At 48.3% G+C, this 12,128-nt stretch overlaps 2 protein-coding genes across 2 annotated transcripts; one reads left to right on the forward strand and one right to left on the reverse strand.

Annotated features, from left to right (window-relative positions):
- Positions 1–744: 744 nt before the first annotated feature.
- kdm7aa (lysine (K)-specific demethylase 7Aa) lies at positions 745–11,142 on the forward strand. The gene is made up of 18 exons (XM_088406543.1): positions 745–913; positions 4,296–4,381; positions 4,465–4,582; positions 4,857–5,017; positions 5,998–6,139; positions 6,219–6,405; positions 6,478–6,640; positions 7,125–7,212; positions 7,283–7,389; positions 7,482–7,573; positions 7,643–7,729; positions 7,830–8,093; positions 8,180–8,304; positions 8,771–8,898; positions 8,972–9,066; positions 9,148–9,260; positions 9,334–9,668; positions 9,886–11,142. Exons 1-18 carry the CDS (start codon positions 816–818, stop codon positions 9,972–9,974), a joined length of 2,478 nt encoding a protein of 825 aa, XP_088262669.1. The 5' UTR covers positions 745–815; the 3' UTR covers positions 9,975–11,142.
- A 12-nt stretch (positions 11,143–11,154) lies between these two features.
- On the reverse strand, positions 11,155–11,882 carry ndufb2 (NADH:ubiquinone oxidoreductase subunit B2). Its single transcript, XM_088406547.1, has 4 exons — positions 11,682–11,882; positions 11,464–11,608; positions 11,305–11,380; positions 11,155–11,239 (listed from the first exon to the last, which is right to left on the reverse strand). The coding sequence occupies exons 1-3, from the start codon at positions 11,765–11,767 to the stop codon at positions 11,306–11,308; spliced, it is 306 nt and encodes a 101-aa protein (XP_088262673.1). The 5' UTR covers positions 11,768–11,882; the 3' UTR covers positions 11,155–11,239; position 11,305.
- Between the last annotated feature and the right edge of the window lie 246 nt (positions 11,883–12,128).

Raw genomic sequence — 12,128 nt, forward strand, 5'->3', positions numbered from 1 at the left:
GCAGTGTTGTGCTTGTACATTACGAACTGCCATTTCAGTCAGAGGAAGAAAAAGTGGCAACGGGGCAGACATTTTACGTTGCCTATGCTAGAGATTTAAAAACATTTTCTGAAAATGTTTTTTTCTCTCTCTATCGCTCAAACCTTATCCTTGAGTTTTGCGTTAAACTCTTTCGTGGGAACTAATAAGAGCCTCCCAAAGGACAAACGTCACTATTTGCATCGACTATATTTCAGTTATTGCGAACGATGACAATTATTTTGCTAGTTTACTGTCAATTTCATTATCTGCAAGTGCCCATTCATCATATATCGAAGGCAAAATACAGTTTTAAAATCATCAATTGGCCTCTATTGTGGCCTTGATCATATGCAGTTGTAGTTCTGGTTTATACCACAAGAGGACAGTAGTGAAACGTGCATAGCATTGTTGCAGGATGCGGTTGTGTAAAAAAATTAAAAAGTAAATCGTGTCACATTTTTGAGTAATTCTTCAAAGCAAGAATGATAAAGTGGATATGTTTTTTGTGTGTTTTCCTTCTCGTACTACACGTTTGCAAAGAAGTTTGAATCGTGATTATGTCGTTTTGTGAAGTTTTTTTTTTTTTAAACATATGTGATCATGGCGACATAAGCTCGTGGTTCCTCTGTTGGTAAAAAAAAGTTTAAAGTACTGTATCTCTTTGTTTCGTCACAACAGGGGTTCCCTTTTCGGCTTTCTTCGGGTTCGCTCGGCTACACTCCGACAATTTCCGGCCACCGGACCCGACTCTCCGCCCCGCAATCATTCCTGCGTTGTTTGGGGACAGTAGCAAGATGGCGGCGGCCCCGCTGTACTGTGTCTGCCGGCAGCCCTACGACGTGAGCCGGTTTATGATCGAGTGCGACATCTGCAAGGACTGGTTCCACGGCAGGTACGTTCGCTAAGATCCCCCCCGTCTCCCGAGCTCCGTTTGATGGGACAAACGTGCTGGGTTTGTCCGGGAAAAGCGACCATTCTACGAGCGGCGGACCGGTGGCTAGGTTAGCTTAGCTTTCGGGGGCTTTAAATCGTCTATTGACGCGAGTTGAGCGAAAAAAGTGGGCTCGCTTTTCCTTGAAGCCTCGTTGGATTTTTGTCCCGATTGAACAACAAGGGAGAAGACATTGTTTGCGTGCCGCGTATGACTTTTGTCTAAAATGAAGTTGGAGTCAAAGGAGATCTTTGAGACAAGTAGTTGAATTCCCTAATTCGGGATCGTCGTGCTGTTGTCAGTCAAGATCAGCGTCATCTACAAAGACGGCGTGTTTGCGTTCATGAGCGATCGATTCTCGCCCTCCTTTTTTTCTGTTTATTTCATCCAAACGGGCCCCGGTCCGAGTGGGGTTATTTCAGGCGATGTCGGCGTACTTTAAAGCGTATTTACATTTGCACGCTCCTCGAGCAACTTCCTCCATTGTTAAACGTGGCTCGCTCGTATGCGTATTTGGAAGCCGATTTTGACACGAATTTGGAACGCTGGGCCTCATCGTGTTGCATTTCGAGTCCTTCGTTTGACTTGAAAAGCGCAGTTTGAGAACAAGGACCTTGTTATTGTGGTGGCGCTTTTGATTGACAGCTGGAGACATTTAAATCCCCTTTTTGAGGCACATGGTCGAGGGAGCCCCTAGAGGCTGAAAGTGGAACATCAGGAGCGTCTAGGACTTCATTGATTATTAAAAACAGTTCTACCTTGGCCTCATTTGTGATTCATAAATTGACGCATTGCTAATATATGAGGTAAAACACAAAATTTTGCGAAGTAAAATGCTTTATAAAGTTTAATCCTGTGTAAAAATACCCTAGCCCCTTTTATTTTGGTTGCATCCAGTTAAGCTTGAAGCTATTTCCCGTTACTCCCCATCTTCCCCTTTTGCCATATAATTTAGGATGAGCCAGCTTTTTAGTCATCCTTTTGTTGTGCATTTCTCAGCAACTTCAGCTTCCACACGTTAGTCACGTCGAGTGCCCGCGATATTATCAGAGCTTCCCGTGACTCATTGTTACGCAACTTTATCCTGCATGTGTCAACTATCAAGTTCAGTGGCACAAGCTTGTAAAGATTGTGTCAGGTGTTGAGGTCACCTAATGCTCCTGTGCGGTTCAAAACAATTGCGTCACATGTCATCGTCAGGATCTGTTGTGTTGCCTGTTGGCTCGCTTTTTTGCATGGCGGGGTTGTGTCGGATTGTGGGCGTGTCACCGCGGCAACAATTTGAGAAAACAAAAGCATTTTCTTTGAAATGACGAAAGTGATTGCGTAATGGCATGTCGAGAGCTGCCAAAAGACATAAAAGCCGCCGAATCTGCGAGTGAGGGCCGACTGGGTAAAACGTTAGAAGTTCTGACCTTGACATTTGAAGACCATGTGAAATGTGTCATCTTCTCCAATCTTTACTCACTCGTGTGTTTATTTTGGTGTTGAAAGCAGTTGTCACCCTCCAGCAAGGTTCTATCCAAAAGTTGCTTCTGCCTTAGGCCTGCTGTTGCGGTCCACGTTGTTATCCACGTAGCATGTTGAAAAGTACCTAGCATTTCTGAAAAGTCCATTTGCGAGCCCTGGGAATCATCAGCAAAGAACTGTCACACTAGGTGGCTAATTAAGGCCGGGGAGGGCGTGACGACGGATCTGAGGTGGTGATTGATGGCCGTGACACAGAGCCAAGTTCGCCGTGCAAGCTGTCAACGTCACGGCCATTATGTGAGGCCGCGCTAAAGAAAAACGGTGTTTACACTAAGTGAACGTATGTTGAGCCACTTGGGATCATCCATTTCAGTTTCAGGCAGGTACAGCCGCTGTTAAAAGCCGTGTTGACGTTGATTAGCGAGGCATGGGGGTCGCCGGAGTCAGAGCCCAGAGGTCAGATGAAGTGGGTCGGGTCCCCCTAATGTGGACCAATCGCCTCCCCCCCCGCACGGCGCGCTTACTCGGAGCTTAAAATAATGGCAGTGCCCGCCTCCGGCCTTTTGTGCCCCGCAGAGGACAATGACGCCTTCTCCCAGTGGCGGCTAATGAATCGGCCGCACAGGAAGGAGGCCCCTGATGATGCGGTCCAAGCCGGGCGCTCAGCTCCGCTCGCAGTTCTGCTTGCCAATCAGACCTCCGCCGAGGCATAACAAACCCAAACATGTCCATCTGGTTTGTTTCCTCTTTAATACTCCAGTGATTTTTGTGCTCCCTCCATGAAATGAGAGGCTAATAGGAAGTGATATCGCTCAACCGTCAGACTAATTTCTATCTTGGAGCCAAGTTTAGCCTGGGTTGTTTGTGAAAGTTATACCTGTCTACTCTTTTTTTTTTTAATTTTTTTTTATCCCATCTCCTTGCTGTCAACTAAAACTGATAACCAACGATGGTTCAGCTTGCTAGCGTTGCATAATCTAATGCAAACAACAGGAGCATTGTGATTGGTTGGTATTTGAGTCCATAGCAAATGTGATGTCATTTTCAATCAGCGGCAAGAAGCAAATGGGAGAGGACGGGAATACCCCGAGAATACCCACAGGTGAAACGGGGATAATTTCAGGAGGTTATCACATGCCGTGGATGTGGCGAGCGATGCAACGTGTCGTCATGGTCCCGTGGGAGGCAGGAAATACTCGCGCCCACTTACTTCCCTCGCACCATTTTCTCTCCCAGCATGGGTGACGCTCGGGAGCCGGCCTCCACTTTTTTCCCGCCGCGGCGGGAAAAAGTCAGTCGAGGTCGCTGCCTGGCGCGCGCACAAAAGGCTGTGTGTGTGAGTCATGCTTTCCTGCGCACGAGCGAGCACATGGTGGAAACATGAGCTCAAGCGCCGCTAACGTGTCCTTCCAAGTCACGCGCTGACGAGGAGCGAGCACATCTGGCCGGAGTCATTTGGGGACACATCCTCATACCCGTGCGCCACAAATGTCGCAAATTCACAGGAGCCCTCCGCTTCCTGAGCACTTAATGATCCCTGCGCTTGGATTTCCTCTTTACACTTCCCTGCAAGTAGATGAAAGCCGACAGCGGGAGCAGCCTCCATCTTCTGCTCGGACCAGCGACTGAGACGCTCTTAATCTTATTTTGTGTTGATCAAAATGCCCGAAGGCACTCGGGGAGGCAAGCGGGAGCAAGCAGCTATTCGCAACTAGCGTCCGAGGTCAAGTGAGGACGTCTTGCCTCATGGTGTAATCCGCTCTCTAAAGTTCCAGTGAAAAAAAAATACCGTCAACTTGTGCAATCTTGCTTATGTCTTTAGTCTCAATTTATAGTTTGCATATTTGCTCACATGGCGTTTTTTTTTTTGCAGCTGCGTGCATGTGGAGGAGCACCATGCTGTCGATATTGACGTTTACCACTGTCCCAACTGTGACGTCTTACACGGACCCTCCCTGAGTGAGCGTTGCCGCTTCTCTTCCTTATTATTGAGAAGAAAAAAAAGGATATAGCTTGACTGTGTCTTTGTGGGGCGTTCCCAGTGAAAAGGCGGAACAACTGGCACCGCCACGATTACACCGAGCCCGACGATGGGGCCAAGCCGGTGCAAGCTGGCACTCCCGTCTTCGTCAAGGAGCTGCAGAGTAGAACGTTTCCCAGGTGCGCAGCCATTACTGGAAATATATCTAGTACTAATGTAGAATGTGTTATTTATTATACATTAAAATCAAAGCATAAAACTTTAACCTTACTCATAACTTTAAAGAATTAACTTTCATGGTATTGAGGGGGGAAAAATTTGCGTTGCAGCAACTCTTCCCATCTTATCCTTGTAAGAAAAGTTATACAAATTTCATACAGTCATAAATCGCGAATAAAACAGGCAAGCATGATCAATTTTGGGACTTGTGTGCTACCGTTGTGGTTTTTGCAGCTGCGAGGAGGTTGTGATGCGCATGCGCGGCGAGCAGGTGACGCCTAAGTACCTGGAGCGCTCCGGCTTCCGCCACCCCATCGCCGTCACCGAGATGGAGGGCCTGGGCCTCAAACTGCCGCCGCCCACTTTCGGCGTGCGGGACGTGGAGCAGTACGTAGGTAAGACGCAATTCTCGGAGCTGCTCGGCCGGAGCACGCCGCTTGTCGACTTTTGTTACAAAGATTGTGGGGTCACAATTATGCCTCCCCGCACTCCGCCGGCTAGCCAACGCTAAGCGCAGGTGTTAGGAGCAGACACTCGGGCGTCGTGTTCCATTTCTTGAAGCTCACGTCCGACAGCTTGTCATACGATGCCCAGATCTGGGCAAGCCGCCAAACCTCCTCCTCCGAGGCTTCCTGGTTCTTGACGTGGTTGCTGACTATTCGAGGGAACAGACGTCCTTCTGCTTCGAGCGGAATAATTCTCCGCAGCATTGTGTCCCAACTTTCTGGCATACAGTTCATCGCGATTTGGCAGTCTAGTGATGATTTCAATTAGTATAGCAAGCATATCTAAATCTATATATCAATTTGGCCTGGTTAATCACGTTTTTCATTATTCCTATGAAAAAAATAGAGTTCAGCTGCCACAGGAATCAAGTAGAGTTGACTAAAGTTTGTTAACGCTTTAAATATGACATCTCTATTATTATATTATGATTATGACTTAAACATGAGTGTCTATGTGATGGGTGTGTCTTCAGTCTTTGAAGAACTTTTTAGTGAGGCGCCCGACTCCTCGCGGGCACTTTTGTGTTTTTGGCATTCCAGCTGTTGTCTGTTATCAGACACGGGCCAGCTGGCCCGCACGTGTGTGTGTTTGTGTGTGTGTGCATGCAAAGTGTGGCAAGGTAATAAAAAGTGTGTTTGCAGAGAAAGTTGAACAAGCAGCTGCAGAAGTGTGTGTCGCCCCAGTGTGATTTGTAGCGCCACAGATGTTCGCCTCCATCTTTCGCTTGCGTTTGTTTAGCCTCGGGGTGTCAAAAGATGGCCGCCGCATGCCATTCTCTATGCGCCTTTGCTCCCGCTTGTCCTTGGGGGCCTTCCGGGCACACTTGAGAGTCTGCTTGAAAGAGCATCTTCTGCCGCGTCGTCGTCAGGTGGCGACAAAGTGATCGACGTGATCGACGTGGCGCGGCAAGCCGACACCAAAATGAAGCTGAGCCAGTTCATCAAGTATTTCGCCAGCCCGCATCGGCCCAAAGTCCTCAACCTCATCAGCCTGGAGTTCTCCGACTCCAAGTGAGCGCCGCATCCCCGTCGGGCCGCCGTGGCTAAGCGGTGCGCGACCCTTCATTCGATGGTTTTTGTTCCCGTGGAGGATGTCCAAGCTGGTGGAGGTGCCCGACGTGGCTCAGAAAATGTCCTGGGTGGAGAACTACTGGCCGGACGACTCGTTTTTCCCCAAGCCGTTTGTGCAGAAGTACTGCCTGATGGGCGTCAAGGACAGCTACACCGACTTCCACATCGACTTTGGCGGCACCTCCGTCTGGTACCACGTCCTCTGGGTGAGTGGGGCGCAAGGAACGAGTCGCGGCGCCCATCAGAAAAGAAAAAGTCAACTTTGTTGTCTCTGGCAGGGTGAGAAGGTCTTCTACCTGATCAGGCCCACGCCCGCCAACCTGGCGCTGTATGAGGCCTGGAGCTCCTCCACCAATCAGAGCGAGGTCTTCTTCGGGGACAAAGTGGACAAGTGTTACAAGTGCGTGGTGCCGCAGGGAACCACGCTGCTCATCCCCACAGGTGCGCTACTACATTGGTTGTCTTTTGCTTTTTTTTTTTGAATGGATATGGGTTTATTTTATTATAATATAAATATGCCAGAGAAGTGGAAATTATTGCCATAACAGCTTTTGTTCTACATCTTGATGGAATGAAGGTGTTCCCAAACTTTTGGCTGCTTGCGTATTTGTACGACGTGACTTCCCAGCAGTGAAACGAGCAAAGCTGTCAATCAAAGAACGTCAGCGGCGCTAACTGCGTGAATTGTATTCAGTGGCTGTCTTTGTCCGAGTGGGTGTGGAGAGGTTTGAATTAAGTAGGAGGGAGAGTCAGTGGGGAGGGTCAGTGGGTCACTCACCCCCCCCCCCCCCCCCCCCCCGCTCAAATCTGCTTTCTCGCGTCAAAGGGTATAAAAAAAAAAGGCGTTTGGATAAGATAATGGCACAGCCAGGCTCATTTTGACTACGCAAGTAGCGGTTATCAATTGCTGTGGCGCCCCCTGCAGGCTGGATCCACGCTGTCCTCACCTCTCAGGACTGCATGGCGTTCGGCGGCAACTTCCTGCACAACCTCAACATTGGCATGCAGCTCAGGTAACAACACGCCTCTCAAAAGAGCGCGTGTCATTTTTTTTTTACGATTCGTGATTTCGTTTACGGCCAGGTGTTACGAAATGGAGCGTCGTCTGAAAACGCCGGACCTCTTCAAGTTTCCCTACTTTGAGGCCATCTGTTGGTATGTGGCTAAGAATCTTCTGGAAACACTCAAAGGTAAATTTGTCAATAAAATGAGAGTTGAAAAACGCATGAAACATAACATTCAATGTTGTTGTTGTTTTTTTTTTTCGATTTGGCTTGTCCAGAGCTCCGAGAAGACACGCGTCCACCTCCGACGTACCTAACAGAAGGCGTGAAGGCTTTAATCTGCGCACTCAAGACGTGGTTAAAAAGAGAGGTGAGTTTTCACCGCCGTGATTTTCTCCATAGCCCGTCACAAACTTGGTTTCCTCTCCGTCTTCTCCAGGTGACTCAACCCAACAGCGAAGTTCCTGACAACATCAGGCCAAACCATCTCATCAAGGAGCTCACCAAGGAAATACGACACCTGGAGGTAGAGATGAAGACAAAATACAACAAGGGCCACCTGCGTTTATTCTTTATCCTCTGCAAAGAGCTAGTTAATCGGTTTTAAAAGGACGTGTCTTTTTTAGGAGGACGCGTGCAATGGCGCCGGCGGCGTCAAGCCGTTGAAACCTCAGGGAAGCGCCTGCGGCGGATCCAATGGGTGCCCGTCCACTCGCGCCGCCCTGGAGCGGCTGTCCCAGGCGCGGCGGCAAGCCAGGCGCGCCGCCCGCCGTCTGCGGGAGCAGCGGGAGCAACAGCGGCAAACACCCCGGGCGCCGTCCAATCTGGACATCCTCGAGAGACACACCCAGGAGGTTCTGAGGAGGCTGGAGGTGGGCCCCCTGGAGGAGGTGAGGGAGGAAGAGCCTTTTTTTTTTTTTTTTTTTTCTCCCCATGATCCTTTTGACGAATCTGACCTGTGACTTGCTCTCGGCAGGATCCGGCGTTCTGCGCCAAAGTTCGCGGAAAGCTCAACAAGGCGTCGACGGCCTCGGCCGCCGCAGCGGAGTCCTTGGAGGAGAACCACCTCAGACTCATGCTTGTCAATGGCAGGATTATACGGTCAGTTTTCCCTTTCGGATTTTTAAATTTTTTTTTGTTTTTAATGTCCACGAGGGTTCATTTCTCATTTGGTGGAATTATTGGTGACATTAAAACTGGAGTAGTGCGTGTCAAATGTGAAAGCTCTCATTTCCACCCCCTAGTGGTGTAACGTGGCATTTTTCTTTTTCTTTTGCAGCGGTTTTAATGTCACTGTTTTTGCATTTTCTTGCTGTAAGTTTGCTTCCATTTTGTGATTGCATTTTTGCAGGTGTTTTTTTTTGTTGTTTTTTTTTTTTTTTCATTACTGTGTTTGGAGATAGCAAAGAAGCCTCCAAAACTTGAGAATTTTTTATTGCTCCTCGAGGTTTAAAGGAGGAGGAGAAATCTATTCCATTGCATTAGATTTTGTCTTTAAAGCAAAAGCACCATCTAGAGGAGGAAAAAAAAAATCATAGGGCCCTATTTTCTCCACATGCACATTCAGGGATATGAGGCGGCCCGTTACCTGCCTGATCAAAGCGGAATCCGAGAGGCATCCCGCCAACAAGAGCGTCGACGTCAAATCAGACAGGAGCCATCGAGGGCCCGGCGCCGACGCCCACAAAAATCGCGGTGAGTCACGTTTAATGCCCGGTCGTCGTCTCATATTCATGTCTTTGATTTGGCGTTTTTTTTTTTTCTGCAGCGGGTGTGGAGAGAGTGAAGAACGAACTCAGGGAAGAAGCGTCAAGACACTCGTGCGCGTCAGACGAGGATTCGGACAGCGATGCCCCCACGCAGGTGCGAAAATGTCACATTCAGACATACGGGGGCTCGAAAAGGACAAAAGGGCTCAGGGCTAAAAGTCTCTTGTGTGTGCAGCGCAAAGTGTCGCCGCTGTCGTCGTCTTCTGACGAAGACTCCGAAGAAGAGGAGCAAAGGCAGAAAGGACACACCATCGACTTAGAGCAGTCTGGTCAGAAACCGCTCAAACGGTGAGAACAGGAAAGAGAACCATATTTGGGCATCCGTGCAAGTAAATGATTTTGTGGTCTCCCCCCCCCCCAGAGAACGTCCTACCTCACCCAGCACGGAAGAAGCCATTCAGGGGATGTTGTCCATGGCCGGCCTGCTGTGCCCCGCCAAGCCGGAGAAGGCGCCCTCGCCCGGGGAGGCCTGGTGGTCCTCTGAGCCCGCGGGGCAGCGGGGCCCGGGGCCCCATCATCAAGGGGACGCCAGCCCCATGGACAGCCAGGGCAACAGCAGCGAGGCCTGGGACAATCAGGGCTTGCCTAGCCCGGAGCATGACTACCAGTACTGTGACCCCGACATGTCACCGCCCCTGCACCCCTCCAAGAGGCACGCCCCCAACCCCCCTCCTGTCAGCAATCAAGCCACCAAAGGTTTGACGTTCAACTTGGATTTGCTATTTGGCTTTTTGGAAACTTTACCTGAGGAGAATAGAGAGCCAAAATAATACTTTGCTACCACCTAGTGTTTAGTATTGGTAATTACAATTTAAGTCATATGTGAAACGGCATAGACATTTTTTAGATGTGCTTTTTGCTGATCTGTGTTGGACTTTCTGGTCTTGATGATTTTTCTTTGTTTGTTTGTCAGGCAAACGTCCCAAAAAAGGCATGGCCACCGCCAAGCAGAGACTGGGCAAGATTTTGAAAATCAACAGACACAGTCGTGTTTTTGTCTGAGTGAGTTTTTGTTTTTGTTTTTTTAAGTCTGAGGACACTTGTGCTTTTTTTTTTTTTTTTTTTTTGGGGAAAATGAAATGATGGAAGAGGACAGACGACAAAGGGTCGCGCGCCACTTCCGCAACAAGCACACTAACAAAACAAAATGGTGGCCGCTGAAGGGCATTAAAACGGAGGATGACAATGAGATTTACCAAACAACTTTTGAATGCCTGGTTGATGTTTTTTTTCACCCCTTTGGGTGGCAGATTTCAAAAACGGTGCTCATGCTTTGTAAGACTCACCAGCAATAAAGAACTCAAGGGTGGCAGCCCCCCCCCCCCCACGCTTGGCTTTTTCCCAAGCTTTCCCCCCTATTAGTTTGAATAGGAATCTTTCACACACAAAAAAAAAAAAGCTCATGGACATTCTGCTTAATTTATTTCTCCTTTTATCTGTGATTTTTTATGTATTTATTAATGAAGAGATACAATTTAATTATATTTTGGAGGTTGTTTATCTGTAAATGTGGCGTATTTTCGTTGGTGTGCTCGTCGTGTAGCAGCTGATTTATCAATTCTCCCAGTAGCTAATGTTTTTGTTTGTTTTGGTTGGGGGCGATTTTTGTTTTCCTAGGCCGCGTGTGATTACAACGGGTTTGTTTTTCTTGTTTTCAATCCTCGATCCCCTCGTGCCACTCAGCATTCTGAGCCAGCGCGGTGCCGGGAGGTTGCGAGGTGCACCAAATGGTGCTGATTTTTGTAGTTGTTGACTCTCAGGGAATGATGCCATGAACAGAACCTTAGCAGCCACGTCACAAGCGCAGACGCGGATGTTCTCACCTTTGCGTTTTCTGCTTTGCCCTCTTTTAAAAATGCTCAGTGTTAATCCGAAAAAGATGCCAAGTAGCTTTAAGCTCTGCTCAGGTTGACACGCACACGACGGGCGAGTGACTTTTGGCGCTCGTTTTTGTAGTTGTTCACCTAGCCGCCACCACTATTTTTTTCCTGTTCATGCCCGAGGGTTATTGCATCCTGGGCCATCTTTTTTTTTATTAAGTGTGTTGGTTCCCGAATTGCTTACGTCCTGAACAAGAGATACAAAACACTGGCAAGCTGAGACACTGTTGATGCATTTTTTTTGTTTCTGCGTTGCAAAAATAAAAGTGTAAATAAAAAGTAAAATCAAATGGCGAGGCTCATTGATAGCAAATGACAAAGATTGTTAATTTATTGTATGTACAACAACTTTTAGGGAATACTTGCGAGGTGACCACTCCGGATGAGCTGCAAAATAACAAAACGAGGTAAGAACGTGAAATATTAAGACATATTTTGTGTGCTGAGTCTACCTTATTCCTCGTCATCTGCTGGAATTCCAAGCTCCTCGTCTGTCCACTGGGAGGGATCAGGCCAAGGAAAATGACCCTGAAGCAGGAACAGGCACCACGTTAGCATTCTTGTCAAAACCGCTAGGAGGCTGTGCTCGGATCTAATATTTGATCGCTTACCAGGACCGCATCGGGGTCGTGCCACATGTGCCAGAGGATCCAGAACCACATGGCACCGCTAATCAGCTCCGCATCGAACTTCTGCTTTTTGGTGAGTTGGGGATATTGCCTGTACTGGGCCTCGATGTGCGGTCCATCGCCTGCTCTGAAGATATCAACACAAAACAGGTCAGCCTAACAAGTCGTTAGCATAGTAGCATGAGATGCTAGCGACGTACTTTCTAGTCATTATCCTTTGCGGACCGCGTCTAATGAGCCGAGTGCCACCCCGGAGGACGCCGAACATCCTCCCAAAAGACGACATGGCGGCAAATAATAGCTATTTTACAGCATACGCGTTTTAAAATCAACAAAAAGCAGGATCTCGCCGAGAAGTCACCTTCCCGAGTCAACGGGCCACCCAACGTTAACGCCGCTGATTGGACAAGGGGTGGTCACGTTTGTCGTCGTGCGCCGATTGGCTGAATGAGAAAATTAGCATTTGCGCCCTCTAGTGAATATAATGCAAAACAACATCTATGCCGTGGGCTTTCCTTTCCCGTGTTGTACTGTTGTGACCACCTCATGCACATTTTTGAAAGATAACCATTTTTGTTGAAAGCAAGACCCTCCAGGCATCTGAACCAGACACATGTCTAAGGTTTTTATTGTGATTGAATGTGGAT

This window comes from Hippichthys cyanospilos, chromosome 22 (genome assembly GCF_059441005.1).
Source record: "Hippichthys cyanospilos isolate Australia breed blue-spotted pipefish chromosome 22, RoL_Hcya_1.0, whole genome shotgun sequence".
NCBI lineage: Eukaryota > Metazoa > Chordata > Actinopteri > Syngnathiformes > Syngnathidae > Hippichthys > Hippichthys cyanospilos.

Excerpts from the sequence above, each read along its gene's own strand:
- ndufb2 (XM_088406547.1), bottom strand. The coding sequence starts at position 11,767 with ATGTCGTCTTTTGGGAGGATGTTCGGCGTCCTCCGGGGTGGCACTCGG. Across the intron at positions 11,609-11,681 it reads CAAAGGATAATGACTAGAAA|AGCAGGCGATGGACCGCACA; the intron begins GTACGTCGCTAG and ends TGATATCTTCAG. Across the intron at positions 11,381-11,463 it reads ACGACCCCGATGCGGTCCTG|GGTCATTTTCCTTGGCCTGA; the intron begins GTAAGCGATCAA and ends TTCCTGCTTCAG.
- kdm7aa (XM_088406543.1), top strand. The coding sequence starts at position 816 with ATGGCGGCGGCCCCGCTGTACTGTGTCTGCCGGCAGCCCTACGACGTG. Across the intron at positions 6,641-7,124 it reads CACGCTGCTCATCCCCACAG|GCTGGATCCACGCTGTCCTC; the intron begins GTGCGCTACTAC and ends CGCCCCCTGCAG. Across the intron at positions 7,390-7,481 it reads TCTTCTGGAAACACTCAAAG|AGCTCCGAGAAGACACGCGT; the intron begins GTAAATTTGTCA and ends TGGCTTGTCCAG.